Source organism: Tachysurus fulvidraco, chromosome 3 (assembly GCF_022655615.1).
Source record: "Tachysurus fulvidraco isolate hzauxx_2018 chromosome 3, HZAU_PFXX_2.0, whole genome shotgun sequence".
NCBI classification, from domain to species: domain Eukaryota; kingdom Metazoa; phylum Chordata; class Actinopteri; order Siluriformes; family Bagridae; genus Tachysurus; species Tachysurus fulvidraco.
In genome coordinates, this window is record NC_062520.1 from 29,888,891 (window position 1) to 29,913,890 (window position 25,000).

A 25,000-nucleotide genomic window follows, 5' to 3' on the forward strand; every position below is an offset into this window, starting at 1 on the left:
TGCTTTGCTGCTTCCAGCGTTGTACCGTGGTACATGATGTAGTATCTGTGGCCTCTGAAGTCAATCAAGGATCTTAGACCAATCACAAAATCTTTGTCCATGAGGAGATTGATGCCGATGTTCACCTGAAAACCAGTGTAATAATTCAAGACAAATTCGACTCTATAATTATTACTTTAACGGATGTTCCGTGACCCAGGCTGTAGACATGTGCACGTTTTCCCAATCTTAATCTCAAAGGATGATTCATACAATAGCTTTTTATAAGCAGTCTTAAGAGTCTGTTTGACAACAGAAAGGTCATCTATTATCTGATGCCACGGATTATCCAGAACATTCCCAGGACCACATGATACTGCTATGTTTGAGTAAACATGATAAAGCACCATTAGAGTTCAAAGTTCAAAATAAAGTTTGTTCACTGTGCAAAATATTGTAACTAAATCTCTCTCTCTCTCTCTCTCCCTCTGTGTATGTGCATGTGTATTTAACTCGTAACAAACTCGAGTTCACTTTCCAACGGACTCTAAATATAACTCGACTAAACATGACTATGATCTTTTAGTTCTTATGCAGCTCATAGTGCCCGAAAATAATATCCAACAGAAAATCAAGCGAGAAGGAGAAAAACACTGCTGTTACTCACCTGGGTTTCAAACGATATACTTCTTTATACCAAACTCTGAGTGATGCTTTCACTTTGTTTTCACCTCCCAGGAAATCATGTGAATGGACTTTGTTGCCTGTACATGGCATTTACACAGAGATTTGTTGCCCATATATGAGTATGATAGCCAGATTGTTTTTTGTTGTGCCAGCTCTTTGTTATCTTTTTGTACATTTATCTGGCCCAAAAAAATAAGTATCTGTTTTCTGCACACTTTCCTGTGCTGGTTTCTGACAGGAATATAGACTTGCCAACACTGAAAGGTAGCAAGCAAAAAAAGTTTAAACTTGTCATGACAGATTGAGAGTAGGCCACTATTCAGACCGATGATTAGAGACTTAAATCATGAGATAAACATTAAATCATGAGATAAACTTTAAATCATGAGATAAACATTAAATCATGAGATAAACATCAAAGATCAACATTATTTCAGTTTGAGTCTCATTTTATGGTTGAGCCATGTGGAAAAAAATCTTACATATCGGGGTGGGGGTGGGGGGCTTCTTTAAACCTCCCACATATCCAGCACTTCTATTCGACTCATGAGTGATTAAAAGGAGTCTCAGGTGACTAAATGGGACTCCTTTTAATCACTCATGAGTGGAATAAGAAGTTTCTTTGTCGTTTCTTTCGACTTTCCACATTTCCAGCACTTCTATTCGACTCGGGTCCCAGACGCACTCTTCCTCCAGGCTGCTCTTCACCATGCCGCAGTTAGGTGGCACCCAGGCCGTGTCGTATCCTTCATCATGCCATGTTTTCTGTAGAGGATGGCCCTGCTTGTCGATCTTTTTCACTTTCCCCACACGTACTTTCAGCTTCAGGATGGCCAGTTTCTCTCCAGGTGGAGGATTTAGGGGGTAACGCTTAGCTTTAGCTACACTTCTGCTCACGTAGACACCGGGCCCCAGCATCCCATCATCAGAGCACCTGAAACCGTGGAGCTTGATCTGCTTTGCTGCTTCCAGCGTTGTACCGTGGTACATGATGTAGTATCTGTGGCCTCCTAAGCCCCCCAAGGATCTTAGACCGCTCAGAAAATCTTTGTCCATGAGGAGATTGATGCCGATGTTCACCTGAAAACCAGTGTAATAATTCAAGTCAAATTCGACTCTATAATTATTACTTTAACGGATGTTCCGTGACCCAGGCTGTAGACATGTGCACGTTTTCCCAATCTTAATCTCAAAGGATGATCCATACCATAACTTTTTATAAGCAGTCTTAAGAGTCTGTTTGACAACAGAAAGGTCATCTATTATCTGATAAGTTTTATTCCAAACTCTGAGCAGAAAACTTTGTTGTCACCTCCCAGGAAATCATGTAAATGGACTTTGTTTCCTGTACATAGCATTTACACAGAGATTTGTTGCCCATATATGAGTATGATAGCCGGATTATATTTTATGTTGTGCCAGCTCTTTGTTATCTTTTTTCTGGACAAAAATGTAAGTATCTGGTTTCTGCACACTTTCCTGTGCTGGTTTCTGACAGGAATTTAGACTTGCCAACACTGTAACGTAGCAAGCAGTTCTAAAAAGAGGTCACGGGATCACAGAGAGTCAACGTGGATGCAGGTTTGCAGGGCCGAAGCTAACTATTGCGTGAAAGCTAGTTGAGACTGAGCGCTAATCTAACAAATGAGAGCTAAGAGAGAAAGGAAAGCTGATCTAGCAAGTCAAAAATAGAAAACATAGCCTAGTGAGCTTACTATGTGGATGTTAAACATTCATGATTCCTGTCAATCAGTTCATTAGAATATTAGGCCACGCCCACAAGGACAAAGCAGACGGACGGCCTCGTCCTGTGAAATGTTGTGCTTTTGTTTTCTAATTTTTTCGTCCATTTGTTACCGAACAGACAACTGATTAAAAGACACTTTATAGTCTAGTCACATTGCATAGTCTGGAAATGTATTGACTGTCAATTACACGAGCGAATCCTCAAATCTGATTGGTTAGAAAGTGTTGAGTACTGGAACTGCTAAACACAGCTGTCCTTTCTAGTATGTTATCGTTTATATAGTAACGACTCAACGTTTTTTTGCAAGGATACGTTTCTTTTTTAACATTAACTGACATTTAATCTCTGATGCCATGTTGCAGTGCATGACAAAACAGCAAGTTTAAAATTTCACCTAAACTTTTGCATACGACTGTAAATATTGCATCCGCAATAACTTATAATTCATCATTTCGATATCAAAAGAATAAAAGACCTATAAAAATTCTGTCTGTACTTCAGAATGAAACACAAATGCAACACCAACATTTAAAAATGATGCAAATGTACAGGACCAGACTATTTCTTGATTTCAATGACATTGGATTTCCTGGATGAACTCCAGGTTTCAGAAAAGTCATTCAACAATATCTTTAAACTTCCCACATTTCCAGCACTTCTATTCGACTCGGGTCCCAGACGCAGTCTTCCTCCAGGCCGCTCTTCACCATGCCGCAGTTGGGCGGCACCCAGGCCGTGTCATATCCGTTCTCGTACCATGTTGTCTGTAGAGGATGGCCCTGCCTGTCTATCCTCTTCACCTTCCCCACTCTTACCTTCAGCTTCAATACTGCCAGTCTCTCCCCGGGTTTAGGATTCAATGGGTAACGCTCAGGCCTCGGCATTCCGTCGGTTGAGGAATCATGACGCATGATTTCGAATTTCGTTGTTCCATGGTACATGATGAAGGACCCCTGGCCTCTGTGGTCCATGGTAAATTTACCTGAAAAAATGTTTTAGTATTTGAGCTTGTTCCATAAAGGATAACAAATATATTTAATTTCATGTCTCATTTTTAATAGAACTTAAGTTATGACAAGTGAAAACCCTACATAGAATTTCTTTTAATGGCTACTGTAGCAGATCCTCTGTTTCAGCTTAACCAATCAGACCATCCGTATGTTCATTCTTTGCTAAAAACAGAGACTAGGTCCACAGGGACAGATGACGTGGCTTGTTGAAAAATGATGATGAAGCCGGCATGTTTTATAGAGGAATGGACAGAGAATTGTGCGTTTATTCCTCTGCTTTGAGTTCAGAATAGAACTTTCAGCTGTTGAGAGTAGACAAATCAAAGGCGTAGGTGGGTTTGCCTTGAACACAGGATGCTCACTAGACAAAATAAAGGCTGCTTTCATTAATAAGAACAATATACTGATTTGTACTGTTCATCATGGATTAAACGTTTGTGAGTTATAATGTTATTTTCTTGCAGATTTAGTTGGTTCTATTTCCTAAATTATAAACCTGTAGGTTTTTGATGACAAACTACAGGTTATTAATTAGGGACTACAGGTTACTGATGAGGAACTACAGCTTATTGATGAGGAACTATAGCTTAACTATAGCACTCTATCTCCGGTATTAAACCAGGGTTTTATAGTAAAAACTCTTGCCACCTAAAGGCAAAACAATTCCAAGAACTTCAACGGTATGTGGCTATTTTTTAAGTAAATCAAGGGTGCTAAACAGCTTTAGAGATCTCAGTTCAATCCACATTCCTAGCAGGTTGGCTTTTGTCCCAGGAAGCTTTAGTATACTTTTAAATTGAAATACTCTCAAGCTACATTGGAGTGAACCTACAGAACCCCCAGAATTCGAGTTGAAGCAGTCACACTCAGGTATTAAACCAGGACTTATCATCAAATTCTCAGCACCATAAAGTGTTAGATTTTTGTTTGGATTTAGCTAATGATACATTGCATATTTAGGACAAACTTAGTGTAGATGATTGGCCCTTAAGGACCAGGTTGTTTACATGGCTAAAATCTTCACTTATCCATGAACTACACATTGGTATTAATGGCTAGAGAACTGCAGTCTGGAGATCATATGATCAGGACTTCCAGTGCTGAAAGCAGTCAAAATATAGAGTGCAATATTACCTTTAATCTTTAAATATTTCTCTACTTTCTGTTTGCATTTTTATCAGGCAAAAGTACTTAAAGATACAATAAACAGTCCAGCAAGAGAGAAGGAGCTTGGTTACCTACCATAACACCAGACGAGTTCAAGTGGTTACTTACTTTCTTTTATAGTCTAAACTATTTTTTTTTCTCAGAAACTCAAGTGAAGAATGTGGTAAAACTAGTTTGAATGTTTTCACATTTTTACTACAATTATAGAAATGAAAGCAAAAGTAAGACGTGTAGACTTTATTACTTAAAGATGAGATAAGAGTTGATATATAAAGAGAAGAATTCAACGGTCAAATTCTATTTTTGTTATACGTTTTATTGTTTCAGGACTTGGCAATACGATTTATTTCAAAATCCCAAACTAATTTATTAATCTTCATCCCATAATGATGTCAGTAGAACTTAGTAAAACTTGTCACAGTGTTGAACTACTTGATCAGGTTTCTAGATTTCATACCATTTTTGATTGGTGGCTTTAATACAGCGTGGACATAAATGTCACTGGTGGTTAAATCGTCCTGATGTTTGCAGGCTGGGAAGCTCAGACAAGGGGCTGTCAATCAAGCAACAGAATGGTACTGTTTAATCAGATTTCTATTGTTTTTCCATTCAGATATTCAGCTTAAGCTGCCCTATGATGTGAGAAACTGTTTAAAAAAAGCTGCCTGTTGGCTACAGGTGTCTCAGAAAAAGCATGTGTTTGTCGTCACCTCCTTGATGTGTACACATGATATGAAAAACCTGTTTGATGGCGCCCATGTTTTTCTAGTTTGCTCTTAGACTTAAATTTCCTGAACTCCATGCTCTATTGATGACCATGATCCTGACCTTACAGACCACCTTGGATTAAATAAGTTTCCTGTGAATCCATGCAGCCAGTTTTGAGTTCCAGCTGTTTGAGTAAATGAATTCTGTTCATAAATAAATTGGCATGTGGTAGCCATATTGTTTATAAATCTCAATATGTTTTCATGGTAGGATGTGGTAGCTCAGAGGTCAAGACATTGGCCTACCAAAAGATCTTTAGTTTCCACCACTGCCAAGCTGCCACTGTTGGGCCCTGGAGCAAGTAGTGTTAAAAGGCCATTACTAACACCATTTAGTCATGTTATTTGCTTATCTGAACCATTATTCATTTTAGTGTCATAACAGAAAAATTCTCAGAGCTTCAAGTTCATGCAGCTATTTTTAAGTAAACACACTAAAGCCCCTTTTCCACCGAGGCAGTTTGAGTGCTGGTTCGGAGCCAGAGCCTAATTTAGAACCAGTTCTTTCTTTTTCGACAGCCAAAGCACCGGCTCCGAACCAGGAAAAGTGGTTCTTAAGTAGCACCAAAACGTTGCTGGTCTAGACTTAAGAACCGCTTGCGTCAGGAGCTGTGGGCGGGGCTACTGTTAGTGCATTTGATAATGTACCTTAAGTATATTAATGTTTAATACACTTTTACTTTACCGCGATATGATACATTATCAGCACACATGATAGTAGGTAGCTACATGCTAAGGCAAAATTTTTTTCTGTGTTAACGATAAAATAACGTTATGTACTTTATCGATTACAACCTCCGTTTATACAGATTACACGGAGCCGTACATACACGTTTTATTCGCCGCGTTTGGATGCCGATGTAGGTTCGCAAAGCCATGAGCATTAACAGTAAAGTGACATCCGCCATTGTTGTCGTGTTTGTGTTTGCCGCTTCTGCGCTAATGTTGCTGGGACACGTGACACGTATACAGTGACGTCACACTCGGCGCTGTGATGCTCTCTAGCCGGTGGAAAGGCAAACCGGTTCTTAAAACGTTCGCCAGTGGAACCAACTTTGAACCAGCACTAGCACTAGCTCTGAACCAGCACCCGGTTCTTTCCGGTGGAAAAGAGGCACAAGGGTCTCAATTTAAATCCCCATTGCTAGCAGGTTGGCTTTCATCCTAGGAAGATTTGGCATACTTCTAATTTCAAACCCTCTTGAGCTATGTTGGAGTAAACCTACTGAACTCAGACAATTTCAGTTTAAGCACTCATACTCTGGTGTTAAACCAGGGTTTATAGTACAAACTCTTGCCACCTTAAAGTGTTAGTATGTTGCTTGGATTAAGCTGATGACAGAGTACAAATTTAGGATCGACTTATGGTAGACGATAGGACGACAACGATGTGTACATGACTAATGAGGATCTGCAGGCTATTGATGAGGATCTACAGGTTATTGATGAGTTTACTTCAGGTTATTCATGAACTCCAGGTTATTGATGAGGAACTATAGCTTACTGATGATGAACTACAGGTTATTAATTATGAATTACAGGTTGTTGATAACAAACATTAGTTTATTGGTTACACAGTACAGGCTATTAATCAGAAGCTACAGTTTATTGGTGACAAAATACAGGTTATTGATGAGGAACTATAGGTTTTTGATGACAAACTACAGGTTATTATTTAGGGACTACAGGCTGGACATTATACTGAAAGATGCAACATACAGTACAAACCAGAACAGCAATAGAAAACAAGGGAGGTTACTTACCTGAAGATGAATTTACTTCAAATGTTTTACAGCCTGCTTGGTTTTTTGACTTTCCTGTAAAATATTTTCACTTTCCTTTAGAACTTCTAGGCCAGAAAGTACCCGAGATCTGTTTGGCTGTGTAACAGGTTTCACTTAGCAAGATACTCAGAGGAACTACACAATGTTTATATTAATGAGGAACTACAGGTTGTTATCATTAAGGCATGACACAACAGAGTTCAAGTTCTCTCAGGATAAATATAAATCAATGTTACAGTCAATGTTTGACTACCAAGAAACAGAAAAACAATGAAAAGTATGACAAAAATAAGATTTTACTTTAAGTATCGTGGTTTACAGCCTTTTACAGTGGGACTTTTTTCAGGGACTTAAGAGTAACAAATATATAGACAAACAAAGAGGATATAAGAACGTTCCCCTGCTGTGTTTTAGCTGTGTGACAAGTAAAACTAATTTTACAAAAACAACTAATCTAATCTAATTTCCCAAGAAATGCATTTGAAAGTAAGAGATTCATTGCTACACGTCTTTTGCACACTTTTCTGACCACAAGCCTCAGGATCTTTTGTGTACAGTTTCCACATAAAGAGATTAAACTAAAAACTGCCCACCACTGAGGCAGTGGTGGCTCAACTGGTTAATGGTTGTTGTTCGGAGGATCAGGGTTTAAGGCACAGCGCAGCCAAGCTGCCACTGCTGGGCCCTTGAGCAAGGCCCTCAACCCTCCCTGCTCCAGGGGTGCTGTATCATAGCTGACCCCCAACCTCCTCAGTTGGCGTATGTGAAGAAAAGAATTCCTCTGTGCTGTAATGTATATGTGGCGATAATAAAGGCTTCTACGTCCCCATTCTATTCTCTATCTATAAAACGTGTGGAATTTCAAAGCTGTATCTTTACTTTTTTATATATCTTCAGGACTGAAGAGTTTACACTTTGTGGTTTCTTGTGAAAGATGATGTGAAAAATTTAGCCTAGTCAGTGATAAGCTAACCTAGCAAACAGTGTTTCCTTGTGTAACTACACCTTCTTAGCAGGTGGGGTCTCTGACACAGGGCTCTCAATCAAGCATGCTCACTAGGGCAGTGGTGGCTCAACTGGTTAAGGCTCTGGGTTGTTGATCGGAGGATCGGGGTTCAAAGCCCAGTACAGCCAATCTGCCACTGCTGGGCCCTTGAGCAAGGCCCTCAACCCTCCTTGCACCAGGGGCGCTGTATCATAGCAGCCCCTGCACTCTGACCCCAACCTCCTCAGTTGGGGTATGTGAAGAAAAGAATTCCACTGTGCTGTAATGTGTATGTGGTGATAAAGGGTTCTATGCCCCCATTCAAGAATACTAATTTATCTTTGGCTATTCTGTGTATTACTCAAATTTGGTAGTCTTTTTGTCTAGCGAATAGTCCAAGCCTTTCCTGACTCTTTTATCTGAGTATAGTTGAAGAAAACTAGACTGAGAGGAGATTCATATTTAAGTTGATTTGAGGTATTTGTGCAAACTGTTGTTTTTTGGCCATGTTTAACGATTAAACATAGCAAACTCTTCTCTCCAGCAATGGATCCAAGAGCTGCAATAGCAGGAATAACACAGTAACTTTAGCAAGATACAGTCATGTCCCAGGCATGCTTTTCAGACTCATGTGGTATTCTTGAGGAAACAGATGAGCCTCTGGTCCAGATTTGGCTGGAAATATTCTGATGAGATAATGTTACAGATTTGTTACGCTGTGGGACGAAGTGCAAAAACATCTGAGGGCTAACGAGACCCTTGAGTGATTTAAATCTGAAGATGGTATAATGGTTAATAGAAGGGACAGAAAGACAAAGGTAGTAACAAGATATGGGAAGTGGAAAGAGGAATGAAATAAGGAAAGGGAATTTGGGAATCTGAATTCTAGAATCTTCCAAGCCCTCTCCAACGCTGTACTAGGGAAAAGCCGAGAAACATCACAACATAAAGTGAAGTTTGTATGTTAGTTTATTAGAAAAATAAATGCTAATAAGAGCCAAATAACAGCAGATGTCTTTCTAAAAATATTTTGTTTTTCAAGCTGCTTTGATGCCGATTCTTCTTCATAGTTTTTTACCTTCTTACCCACTTAGGGGTTACACCTGGAGTTCTCTTTAAAGATTGAAACTTCCATTTCACAAATGTGCAGATGATCTTATTGCTAAACACCCTTGTTTTTTTCCCATCCAAATCACTCATTTTTTGTATATGATGCCAAGTCTCTCCACCCATCTCTGATTAGACTCTGGAGAGGGGGATAGAGAGAGAGTGTGTATGAGGATAGAATGATGACACAAGGAGAAAGTGTAGAGGGAGATATAGGGAGAGACTGAAGTTTAATGGCAGTTGTTTTGGAGCTGGACAGAGAAACATAGATTTAGGGAGTGAACTGCAAGTGCGTGTGTGTGCGTGTGTGTGTGTGTGTGTGTGTGTGTGTGTGTGTGTGGGTGTGGGTGTGCGAGAGGGAGTCACAGCTGTAGCATGATATCATTTGAATAGTACGTTATCCCCACATGATAGCTACACACAGATGAAGCACAAGGAGTGTGCATTTACCTCTCTCTCTCTCTGTTTTCCTCTCCATTACACAACGATATCTGGTCATTTATATTTTATCTCAGTTTGTCCATTTACTTCTGCATTAGTTTGTTAGGTTATGCTAAATTAGTTTTTTTCCCACTTAAGTATTATGTATTAGATTATGCTACGTTTGAAATAGATTTTTCCCTCAGGCTTTTTAGATAATGCTTTTTTGCCTACAGTTGTTAGATTGTGTGGTGTTTTTACCTCAGATTATGCTAATTTTGTGGTGTGTATTTTTTTACCTCAAGTAGATTATTGTTATTTTGTAGTGCTTTTTTTCATGCTTCCACTACCTTCGTCGTGTTTACATTTCTGGCATTACATTTTTTATTTCAATTTATACAACAAGGGCCTTGTTCAGTGACCCAGCAGTGGCAGCTTGGTGGACCTGGGATTTGAACTCATGACCTTCTGAGCAATAGTCCAGCACCAAAACTACAGAGCTACCACATCACTTTGTTTTACCTCAGGTTGTTAAATTATGCTAATCTTGTGGTGTTTTTGCTATCTGGTTGTTAGAGTATGCTAATTTTGTGGTGTTTTTTTTTACCTCAGGTTGTTAGATCATGCTATCTGTGTGGCGTGTTCTTTTACCAGAAGTTATTACATCATTCTAATTTTGTGTGTGTGTGTGGGGGGGGGTACCTCAAATTGTTAGACTATGCTAATTTTTTAGTGTTTTTTACATCATGTTGATTAATTATCTTTATTTTTAATTTACCTCAGATTTTTTTATTATGCTAACGGTTGTTACGCTAATTTCTTTTTTGTTTTTTTACCTCAGGTTGTTAGTTTATGGCAATTTTGTGTTCTTTTTTGTGCCTCAAGTCATTAGATTATGATAATTTTGTGGGGATATTTATTATTTGAGGTTGTTAGATTATTCTAATTTTGTTTTTTGTTTTTTTTTTACCTCACATTATCCAATTACATCTTTTAATTCAGCGCATCGGTTATTTATGTCATGTTAGCACTTAGCATTTAGTCAACCGTGGTGTACTGGAGTGGTTCTATGTTATGATACAGAGAGAAAAAACACATTGTTTACCCACTAAGAGAGCATAAGCTAATCTGACAGGATTCTAAGAGGAATTTTTAGCTTTAAAAATCATATTTATTATCTTCACTGCTAATAATAACCTGACAGGATTTTTACAAGCATCAAGAAAGCATATATTTGTCCCTATCTGCTTTCCGTGTGTTTGTGTGTTCTGTTGTATCTATTTGAAAGGATTCAGATGTAAAACACACTCCAGCAGCTGAAAGCTCTGGCTGTCACACAATGTTATACACAAATCAAATACAGTGGATTCTTTTTCTTTCCTCCTATTCTTCTTCCTCAGGACAGGTCCTGCTGTTCTCTCTCTCTCTCTCTCTCTCTCTCTCTCTCTCTCTGTTGGCATGTTTCCTCAGCCACAGTTTGTTTAGACAGTTTCATAGCAGGAAAGCAGATTTAGACAGCAGAGATTCCAGTGTTGCACGAGAGAGAGAGAGAGAGAGAGAGAGAGAGAGAGAGAGAGAGAGAGAGAGAGTGGGACAGAGAAAATAAGGCAAGCTCTGGTTCTGTTAGTGCCTCGGCTGTAATCTCTCAAAGATAACTGTGACAGAATAGACGAGCGGGAAATCTTCCTGCTCTCCTCATTCATCACATGCTTGGCCTCGTCCCAAATGCAGAAATTGGTGTCTAGTTTGTGTATGTTACAAGAATCTCAGCCAGAAAGCAATGAAAAAGTTGGGTTTTTTTTTTGTTGTTGTTGCTTTTAAAATACACTATCTTCTTCAAACTCACATTATCTCTGAAATCTTTATTTTGCCGTGTCATTATTTCATGTCCTTCTCACTTTCAGTATCACGCTTACTTTAAAAACACGGCAATAACGAGACAGCAGGAACTCATTTCGAGGACGTGACATGCATGATATCAAATTTAACTATACATGAATAAATTATACCAAGTGTTGTGCTTTAATATTTATTTTTTATGGGAAAATAATCCTTAATCACACTTCATTTTTCTCTCTTTCTCTCTCTCTCTCTCTCTCTCTCTCTCTCTCTCTCTCTCTCTCTCTCTCTCTCTCTCTCTCTCTCTCCCTCTTTCCCTCTCTCTTTCTCTCTCAGGCTCAGTAGATCAGCAGTGTGAGTTAATTTGTCGGCCAGTCGGCTATCGTTTTTACGTTCAACATTCGGAGCGAGTGAGAGACGGAACCCCATGTGTTAATAACACCCCAAACGATGTGTGTGTCGGAGGTCGATGCCTGGTAAGAACACTCACACAAGCGCGCACACACACACACACACATACACATACACACACACATACACACACACACACACGTGTATATATAAACACACACTTCTCTTTCACAGAGTAATTTACAGATGATGAGTGTCAATCAAAGTCTTTCTCTTTCACCTTCAGAGTGAGGGGTGTGATGGCATGTTAGGCTCAGGCGTGGTGCGAGACCGGTGCGGCGTCTGTGGCGGAAGCGATGGCTCGTGTGTTCGAGTGTCAGGAAGTTTCTCAAACAACAGCGTTCCTCTTGGCTATCACAAAATTCTCGATATTCCAGCTGGAGCAACAGCTATCAACATCACCGAACGCAGCGCCAGCCCTAACTACATTGGTGTGTGTGTGTGTGTGTGTGTGTGTGTGTGTGTGTGTGTGTGTGTGTGTGTGTGTGTGTGTGTGTGTGTGTGTGTGTGTGTGTGTGTGTGTGTGCAAATGTTTGTTTGGCGATCTCTCATTATTAACGTATGTTCGTTATTTAGGGAGACTTCATTCAAATGGAATGGTTACGAATAATAAGTGATTTGTGTGTATGTGTGTAGCATTGCGTAGTGGTACCAGTCAGTCCATCGTGAATGGGCGCTGGGCCGTGGATCCTCCAGGTGAATATAAAGCAGGAGGAACAACGTTTGTGTACACACGCAACCCCAGAGAAACACTCACCGCCCCAGGACCCACAAACTCACTGCTGCAGCTCTATGTAAATCTCTCTCACACACACACAAACACACACATGCACACACACTTGATATAACCTAAGTAAGTGTCTTCAAATAAATTGATTTGTCTTGCTTCCTCTCTCCGTAGATTATTTTCCACAAGGAGAATCCAGGTGTGGATTACGAGTACTACATCCCTGTGAAGAAGGACACAGTGAGAGAGTGGGACAGAGGGAGCGCATCTCTCCGGGAAACCAGTAAGTCCGTGTGAGAGACTGAACACCACCACTGCATACTTCAGCACAAACACCAGCATGTTACATGAAGTATTTAAGTTTTCCTTCAGATAAGTACTGTATCTATTAAAAAACACTTTTAAATGGTGCATTCTAACATAAGCAGCAAAGTGTTTTATTCTCCTTTATACTTATAGTCTAGGAAATACAGCATTGTTGAAAAGTCAGGACCCAGATGTACTTAATCTGTTTGCGGTTTGGGCTGTGACTTCTGATCAACATACATCTGGTCTTAACTAGCCAATTATGTGCATCACCTCTTCAAAATTAGCTCGCTAAATCTCTCTCTTTCTCTTTCTCTCTCTCTTTTTCTTTGTATTTATACAGAGATTTCTGGAAAATCAGTTAGCAAAGTAGAAGATGTATCACCTCAGTTCTGCCTGAATTGTGTTCAGAAAGCTAGCAGGATTATGTACTTTCATTGCTGCATTAGTGCCAAGTGAATATCTGGGCATCTTGTTGCAGTAGTTGCTAGAGGCTAGAGTAGCGTGTCTATTGTAAATACAGTGGAAAGACACTAAAGTGTAACAGGATTAGCGGAAAATATTAAAACTATTCGGTTAAGATTTATGTTTGTATATTTCGAAAACATCAGTGTTTTCTCTCGCAGGTGCTGTAGTAGAATTGGAGGACTCCGCCTCTTCTCCCATTTCCGCTCCTTCTTTGTCTGATAGGTGGATACCGGAGAGGCCCCGCACCCACAACTCTGGGCCTAATCGTAATGCAAGGATCCCTCCACGGACCGACCTCCCACTGGATAATCACAGTCCGTTTGTGTGGAGGCTGGGCCAGCTTAGTGAGTGTTCTGCTACCTGTGGCAAAGGTCAGTGTGTGAGTGTGTAAGTGTGTGTGTGTGTGTGTGTGTGTGTGTGTGTGTGTGTGTGTGTGTGTGTGTGTGTCCATCACTGATCAGTTTCACTGATAATTCTGCAGCATTTCTGAAACACTGGGAGACTTTCCTCTGACTGATGCGCACACACACACACACACACACACACACACACACACACACACACACACACACAAACACGCACGCACATGCCAAATTGTCTGAATAACAGCTTTATGCCTAACATACGAATCATTATAGAGTCGTTATACTGTTTTCTTTGTGTGTGTGTGCTCTCCAGGTCTGTTTCTGATTAACCGTACTCAAATGTCTGTTTATGTTGTATCTTGTCTGCCCACTAGTGGTGGAAACGAGTATTACACATAATCTGAATTGTGTGTGTATGTGTGTGTGTGTGTGTGTGTGTGTGTGTAGGTTCCCATCGCAGAGAGGTGTTGTGTGTGAACAGACACACTAATGAAGAAGTGCATGAGAGGAGATGTGACTCATCATTGAAGCCAGCTGCAGAGGAGGAGCTGTGTAACGTCCATCCCTGCCCACCATAGTGAGCTGCTCTGTTGTATATTTATGATTATATTGTTGACTATTTATGGCTGATAATATGTAATGTGTGTGCGTGTGCACAGTTGGGAGGCTGGAGCGTGGTCCGAATGCAGTGTGTCATGTGGGTGGGGTGAGCAGCACCGCCAGGTACAGTGCAGGCAGAATTTCTCCGGTCGCTCCACCCAGGTCCTCCATCAGCGCTGCCAGGGTCTCATAAAGCCCAACACCACACAGGCCTGCCACACACACTCCTGCTCCCACTGGCAGATCACCTCTAACTGGAGCTCCGTGAGTCACACACACACACACACACACACACATATATAAACACTCTCCTGCTCCCACTGGCAGATCACCAACAACTCTCACACACACAAACACACACATAATATTGTGTATATTTTGCATGCTACTCAGTGTTCAGTGGACTGCGGGGCTGGTAAAAGGACCCGGAACGTCCGCTGCGTTAGTGACCACGGCGACGTGGTGAGTGACCGCGAATGTAACACTAGGCTCCTCCCACAAATAAGTGAAGACTGTCACATGGGTCCCTGTGTCTCCAACTGGTACATCTCTGACTGGACAGACTCAGTGAGTGCTGTACAAACAAAACTGGTGCAATCTGTTTCTAACAAGTCTGAAGGTTTTAAATGTTTGTTAATGTGTTTGTGTGTGTGTGTGTGTGTGTGTGTGTGTGTGTGTGTGTGTGTGTGTGTGTGTGTGTGTCAGTGCTCTGTCCCATGTGGTCCAGGTGTGCAGAAGCGTGATGTGGTGTGTGTGTCGAATGGAGCTGATGGCGAGTGTGTGAAGGAGAAACCGGGTGAAATGAAGGCATGTAACTCGGGACCCTGTGTGGCACACACACACTGGTTCGCTGGACCATGGGGACAGGTGAGAAGGAAGGGTTATAAGGCTTGATGATTCACTAATCTTGTGTGTTTTATTCACACCTGTTGTCTGAATATCGGTTTACATTTAGGGTAAAAAATGACAACAAATCCTTTTTTGTATAAGCCAAAGGTTATTTTATTGTTCCTGCGGTGTGTAACTGTGTGTGTGTGTGTGTGTGTGTTATACAGTGCAGCGCTCCGTGTGGGAACGGAACCCAGCGCAGAGACGTGATATGTGTGCAGAAGCTGGGAAGTGACTTCAGCGTGATGCCAGCGAGCGAATGTGCACACCTGGAAAAACCATCCCCCATTCAGACATGTGAAGTGGAAGCGTGTAAAGCGCAGTGGTTCACCACGGTGTGGAGTGCGGTGAGGACGGGGGGGCAGAAAACGAGGGGAAACATGAGAGAAAATTGGGAAGGAAAAGATAGAGGAAGTGAAGGAAAGTTCCAGGAAGCATGAAGTGCGAGGAAGGAGACAAAATTGTAGAAAGTGTGGATAGAGGCGAAAGGAAAACATAAGAAATAAAGGGAGAGAACCAAAAGAGTAAAATACGTAAAGAAAACTAGCGTTCAAGATGATCAGCTCCGTCTCAAATCGGCTTCCTGTTCACTATTCCAGCTCCCTATGTAGGGTGGAACAGAGCAGGAGGTTGTCCGTCTGTATCACTCCGTCTGTCTTTCCATCCTTTCTTGCAGTGTTCAAAGTCGTGTGGTGATGGAGTACAGACTCGTGATGTTCGCTGTCTGACGCCGGATAAACAGCTAACTTCAACTTGTGACTCCGCCCACAGACCACACCCAGAGCAGCCCTGTAACCCCACCCCCTGCAACCCCTCCCTAGGTGTGTTATGTTTGATGATCAGCTGTTCAGATTGTCAGAATTGTTTCTCTGTTTCTGCTCTTTCAATCTGTTCTTCTCTTATCTTTTCACCCCTTCTTTCCCTCTTTCATTTTTTTCCCTCCTTCTTTTTGTCTTCTTTATTTTCCCATCATTATTTCTCTTCCTTTTCAATTCCATCCCACCCTCTGACTTTCACACTTTCTCTTCTTTCTCTCCCCCTCTCATTCCGATTCTCTCTTGTCTTCTCCTTTTCTGTCACTTTCTCCGTCTCCCTTTTCCAGTCCATTGCACTCCTTTCTCTTTTCTTTCTTTCTACCTTCTCATGTCTCCATTCTTTTTTTACTCACCCACTCTCTCCTGACAGATGAGAGCTGTAAGGACAAGCGCTCCAACTGTCTGATGGTGGTCCAGGCTCGGCTCTGCGTTTACACCTACTACAAGACGGCCTGCTGCGCCTCCTGTACTCAGAACGCTCAGAGAGCCAAACGGCACTGACCCTGCCCGGGGTCAAAGGTCAGCGGCAGGCCACCTGATTCCCTGGCCACTCGCATCATAGACTGACATCAGTCGAAATCGAAGAAGCGACTTCGACATTTCAGCAGCTCTGTCTTGCTGTGGTTCCGTCATTCATGATTATCCTCGCCTACACCCCTCCCCCACACCACCCGCTAGCTCGCTAGGTACAAAAGAAATGCCCACAATCTCATCCCACGAGACATGTGACCACAAGGACACTGTACGTCCGATTGAAATTCAAATTTATTGACAAATGCAACATGATGCTAATCTGGTGGCCCTTCATTTTTGGGCACATTAGCATCATAGCTCCGGCGTAAACCTGGAAATTGTGTGCATTTCTTTTCTCACCTTTTTTTTTTTTTTTTTGTGGCTTTTTCTCAAAGTGAGAACTTTTTTAAATCCATTATATGCTTGTTTTGTTTTAAAAGCACTAGAATTATCTGTTTCTATGGCAACCATAATGCCAATCTAAACCTACGATGATGAAGGTGCCTTTAATAAGGAGCAGATTCATCATCAGTTCACCTGCTTTCGTTCACATTCCTGCGCTCATTAGGGTGCCAATATTTTCTTGTCTGTAAATCCACTTGTGGACATATAGTGCACCAGGTTCGGCTCGGTTTCACAGCCTCTGAGATAAACAGATATATTAGTGTGACATGAAATGTTTTATATTGTGCACTTTAAGTATAGGATTTTTTTTTTAAATAATGGCACCCCCACACCTTCCACCATGTAGTGCACTGTGTGGAATTTTTGCTCTGCTTTAATATATTAGTGCACGTAATATAGTAGTGCACTAAATGTCCAATAGGGTACTAGTGTCATTACTCCCTGGAGAAGTGTACTACATTCCAAATGGACTACACAGAGATATTAGATATTAGCTCTGCCAAATATATGCATAAAAATATATTACAATATGGCCCCTTTGTAAAGTGCCCTATATAGTCATTACCCTCTATGTAGTGCATTATATGTCCACAAGACAATCATTTCTGATTCAGATCATTGCTTCGTGTATAAGTGCACTTCATAATTAACATTATAACCTGTTTAGTGCACTACGTAATGTCAAGCAATGCATTTGGGTTTCTTTTATTTACTATGGCTGAATGCCAAATAACACCGTATTCACTGTAATAGTGCACTACCTAGGGTGTGAAATAATACAGCATTAATAGTGCATTCATTACATCCTATGTAGTCTACTAAAAAAAACATTTGAGACTTAAATATGTCTCACAGTGCACACAGTCCTCATGAATTCTGTGAGCAAAGCATAGCCATTCTCTCTCACACACACACACACACACACACACAATCTTGTGAAACGTGTTTTAAATGCACCCCTAAATATGAAGGTGTGTGTGAGAGCAGAAATGATTGTGATTGGTTGTTTGCTGTGTGGATAATAAGAGGTAAGACAGTAGGATTTAAAGCTCGTCTTTATGTTTTGTGTTATAATTTAGCCATATTGCTAACTTCAGAAGTGCTTTAAAGCATCAAGCCAAACATGATTCTGTGTGTGTGTGTGTGTGTGTGTGTGTGTGTGTGTGTGTGTGTGTGTGTGTGTGTGTGTGTGTGTGTGTGTGTGTGTGAGAAAAATGAAATACGAAACAATGTGTTAATGTACATACTTTTTTGTATGTGTATAGTTCCATAATCAAATATTATCAACTAGGAGCTGAAATATACTTTTATATATATATATATATAAAAAATACAGATAATTATTTATCAAGAAATAGATATAATTTATTTCGTGAAACAAAGCATATGTTGTTATCTTCTGAGGTTTAAGAACAAATTATGATTGTAAAATAGTGATTTTTTTTGTTTGTTTTTGTCATCATAAAGATGCACATGTGTGTTAAATGCCATTACAGTGCTGCAGAATAAAGAAAACTGCAATGATCAGATTCGGTGACTAGTTGTTGTTTCCTACATCATTGCTTCCTACCAGGATACAGGACCGGATCGATCAGGTGGTGCTGTTCTCATTCTCCTGCCCCCTCTAAAGTGCCCTATGTAGTCCACTATAAATGTAACACAACCATTTTGGATTCACCCTCAATTAGAAGAGCAAGAATGGGGCCATGAAAATGGATTAGAGAAAGAAAAACGTCTTTGGAGTAAAAATCAAGTCGATTCAATGGGATATAGCATTCAAATCATTATTTTCTTTCTTTCTTTGTCCTCTGTGACCCTCTGCATTTCATTCGGTCGTTATTTTTGCACCGAGTTGCTCCTGGATACTGACTCTAATCCCACAGTGGCATTAGACAAGAACCTCTTCATCCTCTTTGTAATAGTTCTGTGAAAATACAGAGTTAATGCAGCAATCAGGTTATCATACAGGAATGTGTGTGTGTGTGTGTGTGTGTGTGTGTGTGTGTGTGTGTGTGTGTGTGTGTGTGTGTGTGTGTGTGTGTGTGTGTGTGTGTGTGTGTGTGTAGTCCTGTATTTACTGACACACACCCAGCACATGGTGCACTACAGCAGGACTTACCATTAGGAACATATTGCACTGTGTTATAGACTCCAGAATCCTTTTGTACCTCATCTTCAGAATATTGTGGACCTGCATCCGTTGTTCATTCTCCTAAAACACAACCATGGAGCAGAAGAGTATTTTAGACAATGTTTAGTCACGTACGTGTACCCTGAGGTTCTCTTCAACGCATTCAGCACGAACCATCCCATGTCCTCATTACACACTTACCTGCTTTACAGCGTCATACTTCCTCTCGGAATCAGAGAGCATTTCCTCCAGCTCCTTCACCGTGTGTCGCAGTGCACACAGTTTGTCATACACGTTAGCTCGCTTTTTGTCACACAAAGACTTTAACTCCACCATTTTTGTGAGCTTAGTCTGAATTTCAGTCAGAGACATCTGTAAGCATAATAACCCGAGCTTGTTGGCTTTTACTTCTATACAAACAATCAGATGCTTTTAAAAACTCGGTTCATCACTCGTCAGAATAAAGGTTCACAATAACAGTTGTGGCGATTAAAGAAGAAAAACTTACTACAAGTATCTCTTCATTGTGCGTTAAATTTGGACCGAGATCCAAAGTTTTAAAAGTCTCAGCCCCCAAGACTTGCTCCTGCTCCTGAAACAGCCAGAGAGAAGATGAGGTTAATCGATTAAATTATTAATCTGTAATCTTAATGGATCGTCATGTCCAGTTCCAACTACACAGTTTGTAGGCTAATGGTTAATGTGTTGGACTTCTGATCGGAAGGTCATGAGTTCCAATCCCAGGTCCACCAAGCAGCCACTGCAGGGCCCCTGAGCAAGGCCCTTAACCCTTAACTGATCAGTTGTATAAATTGAAATAAAAAAATTGCATGTCACTCTGGATAAAGGTGTCTGCTAAATGACAGAAATGTAAATGTAAAATAAAATGTAAGTCGCTCTACGTCTTCTAAAATGCCGGTCTTCGTGATTAGTGTCTACGTCTCAGTTCTCAGTCTATTTATCGTTTCAGATAACCATTCATTGTTCTCGTTTCTTGGATCGCAGCACTTATTATTGTTCATACTGGAGCTACAGCACCAGAGTATACACACGTTCTAGTTCCATGGTGTTCATGTTGTAACTCCTCATACAACATGAACATCATGAAACTGCTTAATTCTCACTAACCTTTTTTTCAGCAAATATCCTCTGTACTTCAGCGACTTCTTGCTTTAGTTGATGCATGGAGCACCGCAGTGTACTCATCTGAGAGAGCAGTTCAATGTTCTCGTTCTCCATCCTAGCCCTGGACTCCATCGCTTGAGCCAGACAGAGCTTCTCTTGCTCATGCTCCTAAAACGCAGTCATTGAAGTAAGCAAATGTTATTTATTACGTCATTATTAATTACTTCAGAAATGACTCACTCGTCTACTATAACCCTAGGGAAATGTGTATTAAATAGACAAAGATAAGAGATGTGGAAAAAGAAAGGTAAAACATACCTTTAGTAACTCATTGTACTTTCTCTCCATCCCAGTGTAGTGCACCTTCATAAGTCTGTGTGCCTGAGCAACTTTCTTATGTTTCTAAAATACAGGTATATTAATTGTTTTTTCAGCTATCCCATCAGTGTCAGATAGTTAAGTTAATGTTTGTCATCAGCTGATTAATACACAAAATAGAAAATGAATGGTTCTTTCTCACTCACCCTCCTGAGGTATCTATAGCCTTTCTGGATCTGAGAGATGTGTTCTCCCGGTCCCTTCTCTCTGACTGCCATGTACGAGGTGTTTATGTCCAACTGTCTGTTCAGCTCCATCGCCTTCTCAAATCTCCTCTTGAGTTCATCCAAAAAGGCCTGGAAGAACAAACAAAGCTTGTTGGCTTTATTTACTTCTACACATTTTCAGACATCATTCTCCAGATAACAAAAGAGTTCTGTTCATTTTACTGTATAGACACCAAAGACACTGAAGCAGACACGGGTCCCAGATCTCTTTTAACAAAACAGTGTAGCTTCAGTAATCATGATCAGTGAACCAGTGTATATGAACACATTAAAACCAGAGCTGAGCTCTCAGCATGTATGTACTGTCAATAACCACTTACGCATATATTTTAAATACAAATTCTAGCAAACTTTCCATTAAAAATGTTAACGAGTGACAATGGGTCTCATTAGTCTCCAGCTCCAGAGCTAGAACATATTATATTTTATATATTCATCTTTTAACATTTTATGATGTCTTGAATCTTGTATGTGATTGTGCTTTTAGGGATTACCTCAGGGTCGTCACTACAAACCCCAGCCTCTAAAATCAAGGAGCTGGGATCCATCAAGGAAGAGTCTACAGGTGCTGTTGTCTGTACTGGAGCTAAACACAAAAATAAATACATTAATAATAATAATAATAATAATAATAATAATAATAATAATAATAATAATAATAATAATAATAATAATAATAATAATGCAAAGATATTACTTGTACCTGCATGGACAAAAATAACCTATATATGACAAATAAAAATGTAGTAAAAATAAAAATGTTAGATATAGATAGATAGATAGATAGAGAGAGAGAGAGAGAGAAAGAGAGAGAGAGAGAGACAGACAGACAGACAGACAGACAGACAGACAAATATATAGAGAGAGAGACAGATATATATATATATATATATATATATATATATATATATATATAGAGAGAGAGAGAGAGAGAGAGAGAGAGAGAGAGAGAAAGAGAGAGAGAGAAAGAGAGAGAGAGAAAGAGAGAGAGAGAAATAGATAGATAGATAGATAGATAGATAGATAGATAGATAGATAGATAGATAGATAGATAGATAGATAGATAGATGGATGGATGGATGGATGGATGGATGGATGGATGGATGGATGGATGGATGGATGGATGGATAGATAGATAGATAGATAGATAGATAGATAGATAGATAGATAGATAGATAGATAGATAGATAGATAGATAGATAGATAGATAGATAGATACGTGTTAAGATGGTTTCATAATTGAGTGAAACATGAGTGATTAGTTTAGTTCCGGTGTAAAGTTTAGTTCTCCTTCCTCCACAGAGCACAAAGCATTTTCCCAACACCACACACATTTCAAGTCAAGTTAAACACATTCAAACTTCTGTAAAAATTAAAATTATTGATTTTATCAGCCTTTTTAACATTTTTGTGACCTCACAGTAAGTGTTCGGTGCCATCTGGGTTTTCCGGCTCAGGTATATTGCCATCTTCGCTTGATCGAGGATAAAGTTAACCAGTTGGCACCTGAACCTTTGTTTCCTAACGTATTTAAAACCAAAAATAAAACACTGAACAGTAAAATCAACATAAAACGACTTTAAAATGCTCCGTATAAACACAAACAGTGACTGCAACCTGGAGCAGCGAATAAAAGCATGAAAAACTGTTTCTCTCTGTAAACAAAAAGGACAGTCATGTGCAATATCAGGGTTTAAAACAGAAATAAAAGCATTCACAGAGATAACACCATGTAAAATCCTCCACTGGAGGTCGGCAGTTCTTTTGGGTAACGGTGGTTTGTACAGTGTCTCCACTCTGGTTTAATATCAGCATTAAAACCCAAAACACTTCTCCATGGGGTGTCGACGCTCCCACTCGGCTTCTTCTTATTTAAAACCTTAACACAGGCTCTGTAGAGCAGCTTCCCCGTCACTAACCCAAAGTCCGACTCCCCTTCACCCTGTCACTCCAGGAGGGGGCCTTCACACCCTTCGAGTACACTCCTAAAGGACGCTCTGTTTCTTGTTTAAAGGCAGGGTCTCCGATTTTTGAGAAATGCTTCGGAAAACCGAGTCGGGCCGAATAATAAACAAAAATCATAACAAAAATCAAAACAAACATGTAGCCAATGACTCGTGAAACTCCAATCTGTGAATATGTGGCCGACTTTACTTAAGACGGCGAGGCACTTTTTTAATTCTCGATAGGTGAGTAACGTTTGTTTTGCTTTGTTACACAGAACTAATATATGCCTTTGTCCTTTACATGATTATGCTTGTGTGGCATTTTTGCTTGTTTGTTTATCTACAATCGTATTGATTTTAAGACACATTTCTTTCTGTTAGTCGCCTGGGTTACGTATGTATATGTGGGCGGAGCTATCAGTACAGGGGTGGGACCTATTTGGGTTAGGGGCGTGTTTGTTTTGGTGATTTCAAATGTCAACATTGGCTTTCAAAAATCATAGACCCTGCCTTTAAAGAGTTCATATAGTTTTGCTCTTTTTCCATGTTCCCTTGCTCCATTTATATTAAAACTCGCAACTTCAATCTTGTTCATTAAAAATAAGCGTAAATGAAACAAACAGATTATAAAAAGACATTTAAATAAAACACACCACACACTTTATCAGTCTTCATCAGAGTTTTCCCTGTTGACATTCGTTATCAGTTTTTTTAGTCTAAAACTTTCCTGGTCAATAAAAACACCTACTCTTTTAAAATGCTTCCCATCGTGAACAAACTGTTTGCGGTCAAAGCTCCTCTATAAGAATATTTTTTTGCCACTTAGTGGTTCTTAAAAACTCTTTAATGGCTTCAGGACTTTAAACAACATTTAACAGTTCCTCCTGAGATTCTTGATTGAACACTGAATCAGACATGCCATCTTCACTGTCTGATTCAACTTCGCACACACTCCTCTACACCGTGCCGGCGACTGCTATGCTGTCTCACACACACACACACACACACACACACACACACACACACACACACACACACACACACACACACACACACACACACACACACACACACACACACACACACACACACACACACACACACAAGATTATTCCTAGAGGTTTTTAAGGATAAACTTGCGAAAAACGCAGGAAAATATTGGCAAAATGCCAACCGCTCTCACACGCTCCACACGCCAGGCTCACTCTTCCGCCACGCATGCGCAGAGAGAGAGAGAGGTTGAGTGTGTGTGTGTGTGTGTGTGTGTGTGTGTGTGTGTGTGTGTGTGTGTGTGTGTGTGTGTGTGTGAGAGAGAGAGAGAGAGAGAGAGAGAGAGAGAGAGAGAGAGAGAGAGAGAGAGAGAGAGAGCTATAGATGGTGTACCATGAGTAGGAGATGTATCCGTCGACTCCGTCGTACTTTCTCCATCTCCACGTCTCTTCATATAATAAAAAGCTCCTGCGGCCGCAGCTCCAGCCACCACCAGCGTTGGGAACATCAAACTCATCACTGTGTCTCTCAACACTGTCAAGAGATTTACCAGTAGATTACATATTTTCAGTCGTACTGAAAAAAGTGTTGTTTTATACATTTTAAAATGTTTAAGTATGTGTAGAGATGTATGTGTGTGTGTGTGCGCGCGTGTGTGTGTGCGAGCGCGCGCATACAGAAAAATCGGAATCAGACTCAGAATTAAGTTTATTGACACAAGGAATTTGATTCCTCCGGCTGTTGGTGACTCCCAAGAGTACAGACATATAAATAAATGTCAATGCAAAGTTAAATGAACCGTATACAATGAGCACGTACATTATTTTGTATGTATTTATTTAGTCTTAGAATATATTAGCAGCTCATTCACAGTCTCATCCATTAACAAGAGACCTGTTGATGTGGTGACGAGAAATTTTAATGTTAGATACTTTAAATCTTTTAGAGGTAAAACTGGCTCACAGTTCAGAAGGTTTCAAACATGAGTTTTAAATAAATGATGTCCCTAGAAGCTTGGGTTTTGTTTGTCACAAATCACTCGCTGTAATGAAGAACCGGGTTGCCAGATCTTAACAAACCCCCTTTCACAGGAATTAAAGGTTTTCCATTTTGCCTCTTTTTGATTTGTCTGAAATGCTTGTATTGAAATGTTTACCTCTGATAAAACTGTGCTAGATGATGATATAATGAATAGCATCAGAATGTGGTCTTA

The 25,000-nt window shown here is 40.2% G+C and overlaps 3 protein-coding genes across 12 annotated transcripts in view; 1 reads left to right on the plus strand and 2 right to left on the minus strand.

The window, feature by feature from the left end:
- adamtsl4 (ADAMTS-like 4) overlaps positions 1 to 18,166 on the plus strand; it is a 37,510-nt gene extending 19,344 nt beyond the window's left edge. For both annotated transcript variants that reach the window (XM_027155618.2, XM_027155607.2), the window contains exons 6-17: positions 11,829 to 11,968; positions 12,130 to 12,334; positions 12,540 to 12,697; positions 12,805 to 12,913; positions 13,563 to 13,775; positions 14,217 to 14,346; positions 14,429 to 14,633; positions 14,763 to 14,936; positions 15,075 to 15,236; positions 15,425 to 15,604; positions 15,934 to 16,078; positions 16,443 to 18,166. In XM_027155618.2, the coding sequence (XP_027011419.2) occupies positions 11,829 to 11,968; positions 12,130 to 12,334; positions 12,540 to 12,697; positions 12,805 to 12,913; positions 13,563 to 13,775; positions 14,217 to 14,346; positions 14,429 to 14,633; positions 14,763 to 14,936; positions 15,075 to 15,236; positions 15,425 to 15,604; positions 15,934 to 16,078; positions 16,443 to 16,573 (1,952 nt within the window). In that variant the 3' untranslated portion in view covers positions 16,574 to 18,166. The remainder of the gene's footprint in view (positions 1 to 11,828; positions 11,969 to 12,129; positions 12,335 to 12,539; positions 12,698 to 12,804; positions 12,914 to 13,562; positions 13,776 to 14,216; positions 14,347 to 14,428; positions 14,634 to 14,762; positions 14,937 to 15,074; positions 15,237 to 15,424; positions 15,605 to 15,933; positions 16,079 to 16,442) is intronic.
- On the minus strand, positions 1,261 to 7,245 carry LOC113648486. 3 transcript variants are annotated; one of them, XM_027155702.2, is made up of 3 exons: positions 7,121 to 7,245; positions 3,229 to 3,395; positions 1,261 to 1,746 (listed from the first exon to the last, which is right to left on the minus strand). In XM_027155702.2, exons 2-3 carry the CDS (start codon positions 3,382 to 3,384, stop codon positions 1,261 to 1,263), a joined length of 642 nt encoding a protein of 213 aa, XP_027011503.1. In that variant the 5' UTR covers positions 3,385 to 3,395; positions 7,121 to 7,245. The 3 variants fall into 3 exon arrangements, with proteins under 3 accessions (XP_027011503.1, XP_027011494.2, XP_027011501.1); XM_027155693.2 differs by lacking the exon at positions 7,121 to 7,245 and adding an exon at positions 4,666 to 4,791; XM_027155700.2 differs by lacking the exon at positions 7,121 to 7,245 and adding an exon at positions 3,505 to 3,784.
- LOC113648476 overlaps positions 18,125 to 25,000 on the minus strand; it is an 18,589-nt gene continuing 11,713 nt past the window's right edge. For 2 of the 7 annotated variants that reach the window (XM_047810883.1, XM_047810887.1), the window contains exons 2-9: positions 21,346 to 21,437; positions 20,771 to 20,920; positions 20,565 to 20,648; positions 20,250 to 20,414; positions 19,630 to 19,713; positions 19,323 to 19,493; positions 19,110 to 19,202; positions 18,125 to 18,914 (exon numbers count right to left, since the gene is read on the minus strand). In XM_047810883.1, coding sequence (XP_047666839.1) covers positions 18,879 to 18,914; positions 19,110 to 19,202; positions 19,323 to 19,493; positions 19,630 to 19,713; positions 20,250 to 20,414; positions 20,565 to 20,648; positions 20,771 to 20,920; positions 21,346 to 21,437 — 875 coding nt within the window. In that variant the 3' untranslated portion in view covers positions 18,125 to 18,878. Of the gene's footprint in view, positions 18,915 to 19,109; positions 19,203 to 19,322; positions 19,494 to 19,629; positions 19,714 to 20,249; positions 20,415 to 20,564; positions 20,649 to 20,770; positions 20,921 to 21,345; positions 21,438 to 22,271; positions 22,931 to 23,545; positions 23,779 to 24,180; positions 24,475 to 25,000 lie in introns of those variants that run through there. The other 5 variants (XM_047810886.1, XM_047810885.1, XM_047810881.1 and 2 more) reach the window with 5 other exon arrangements.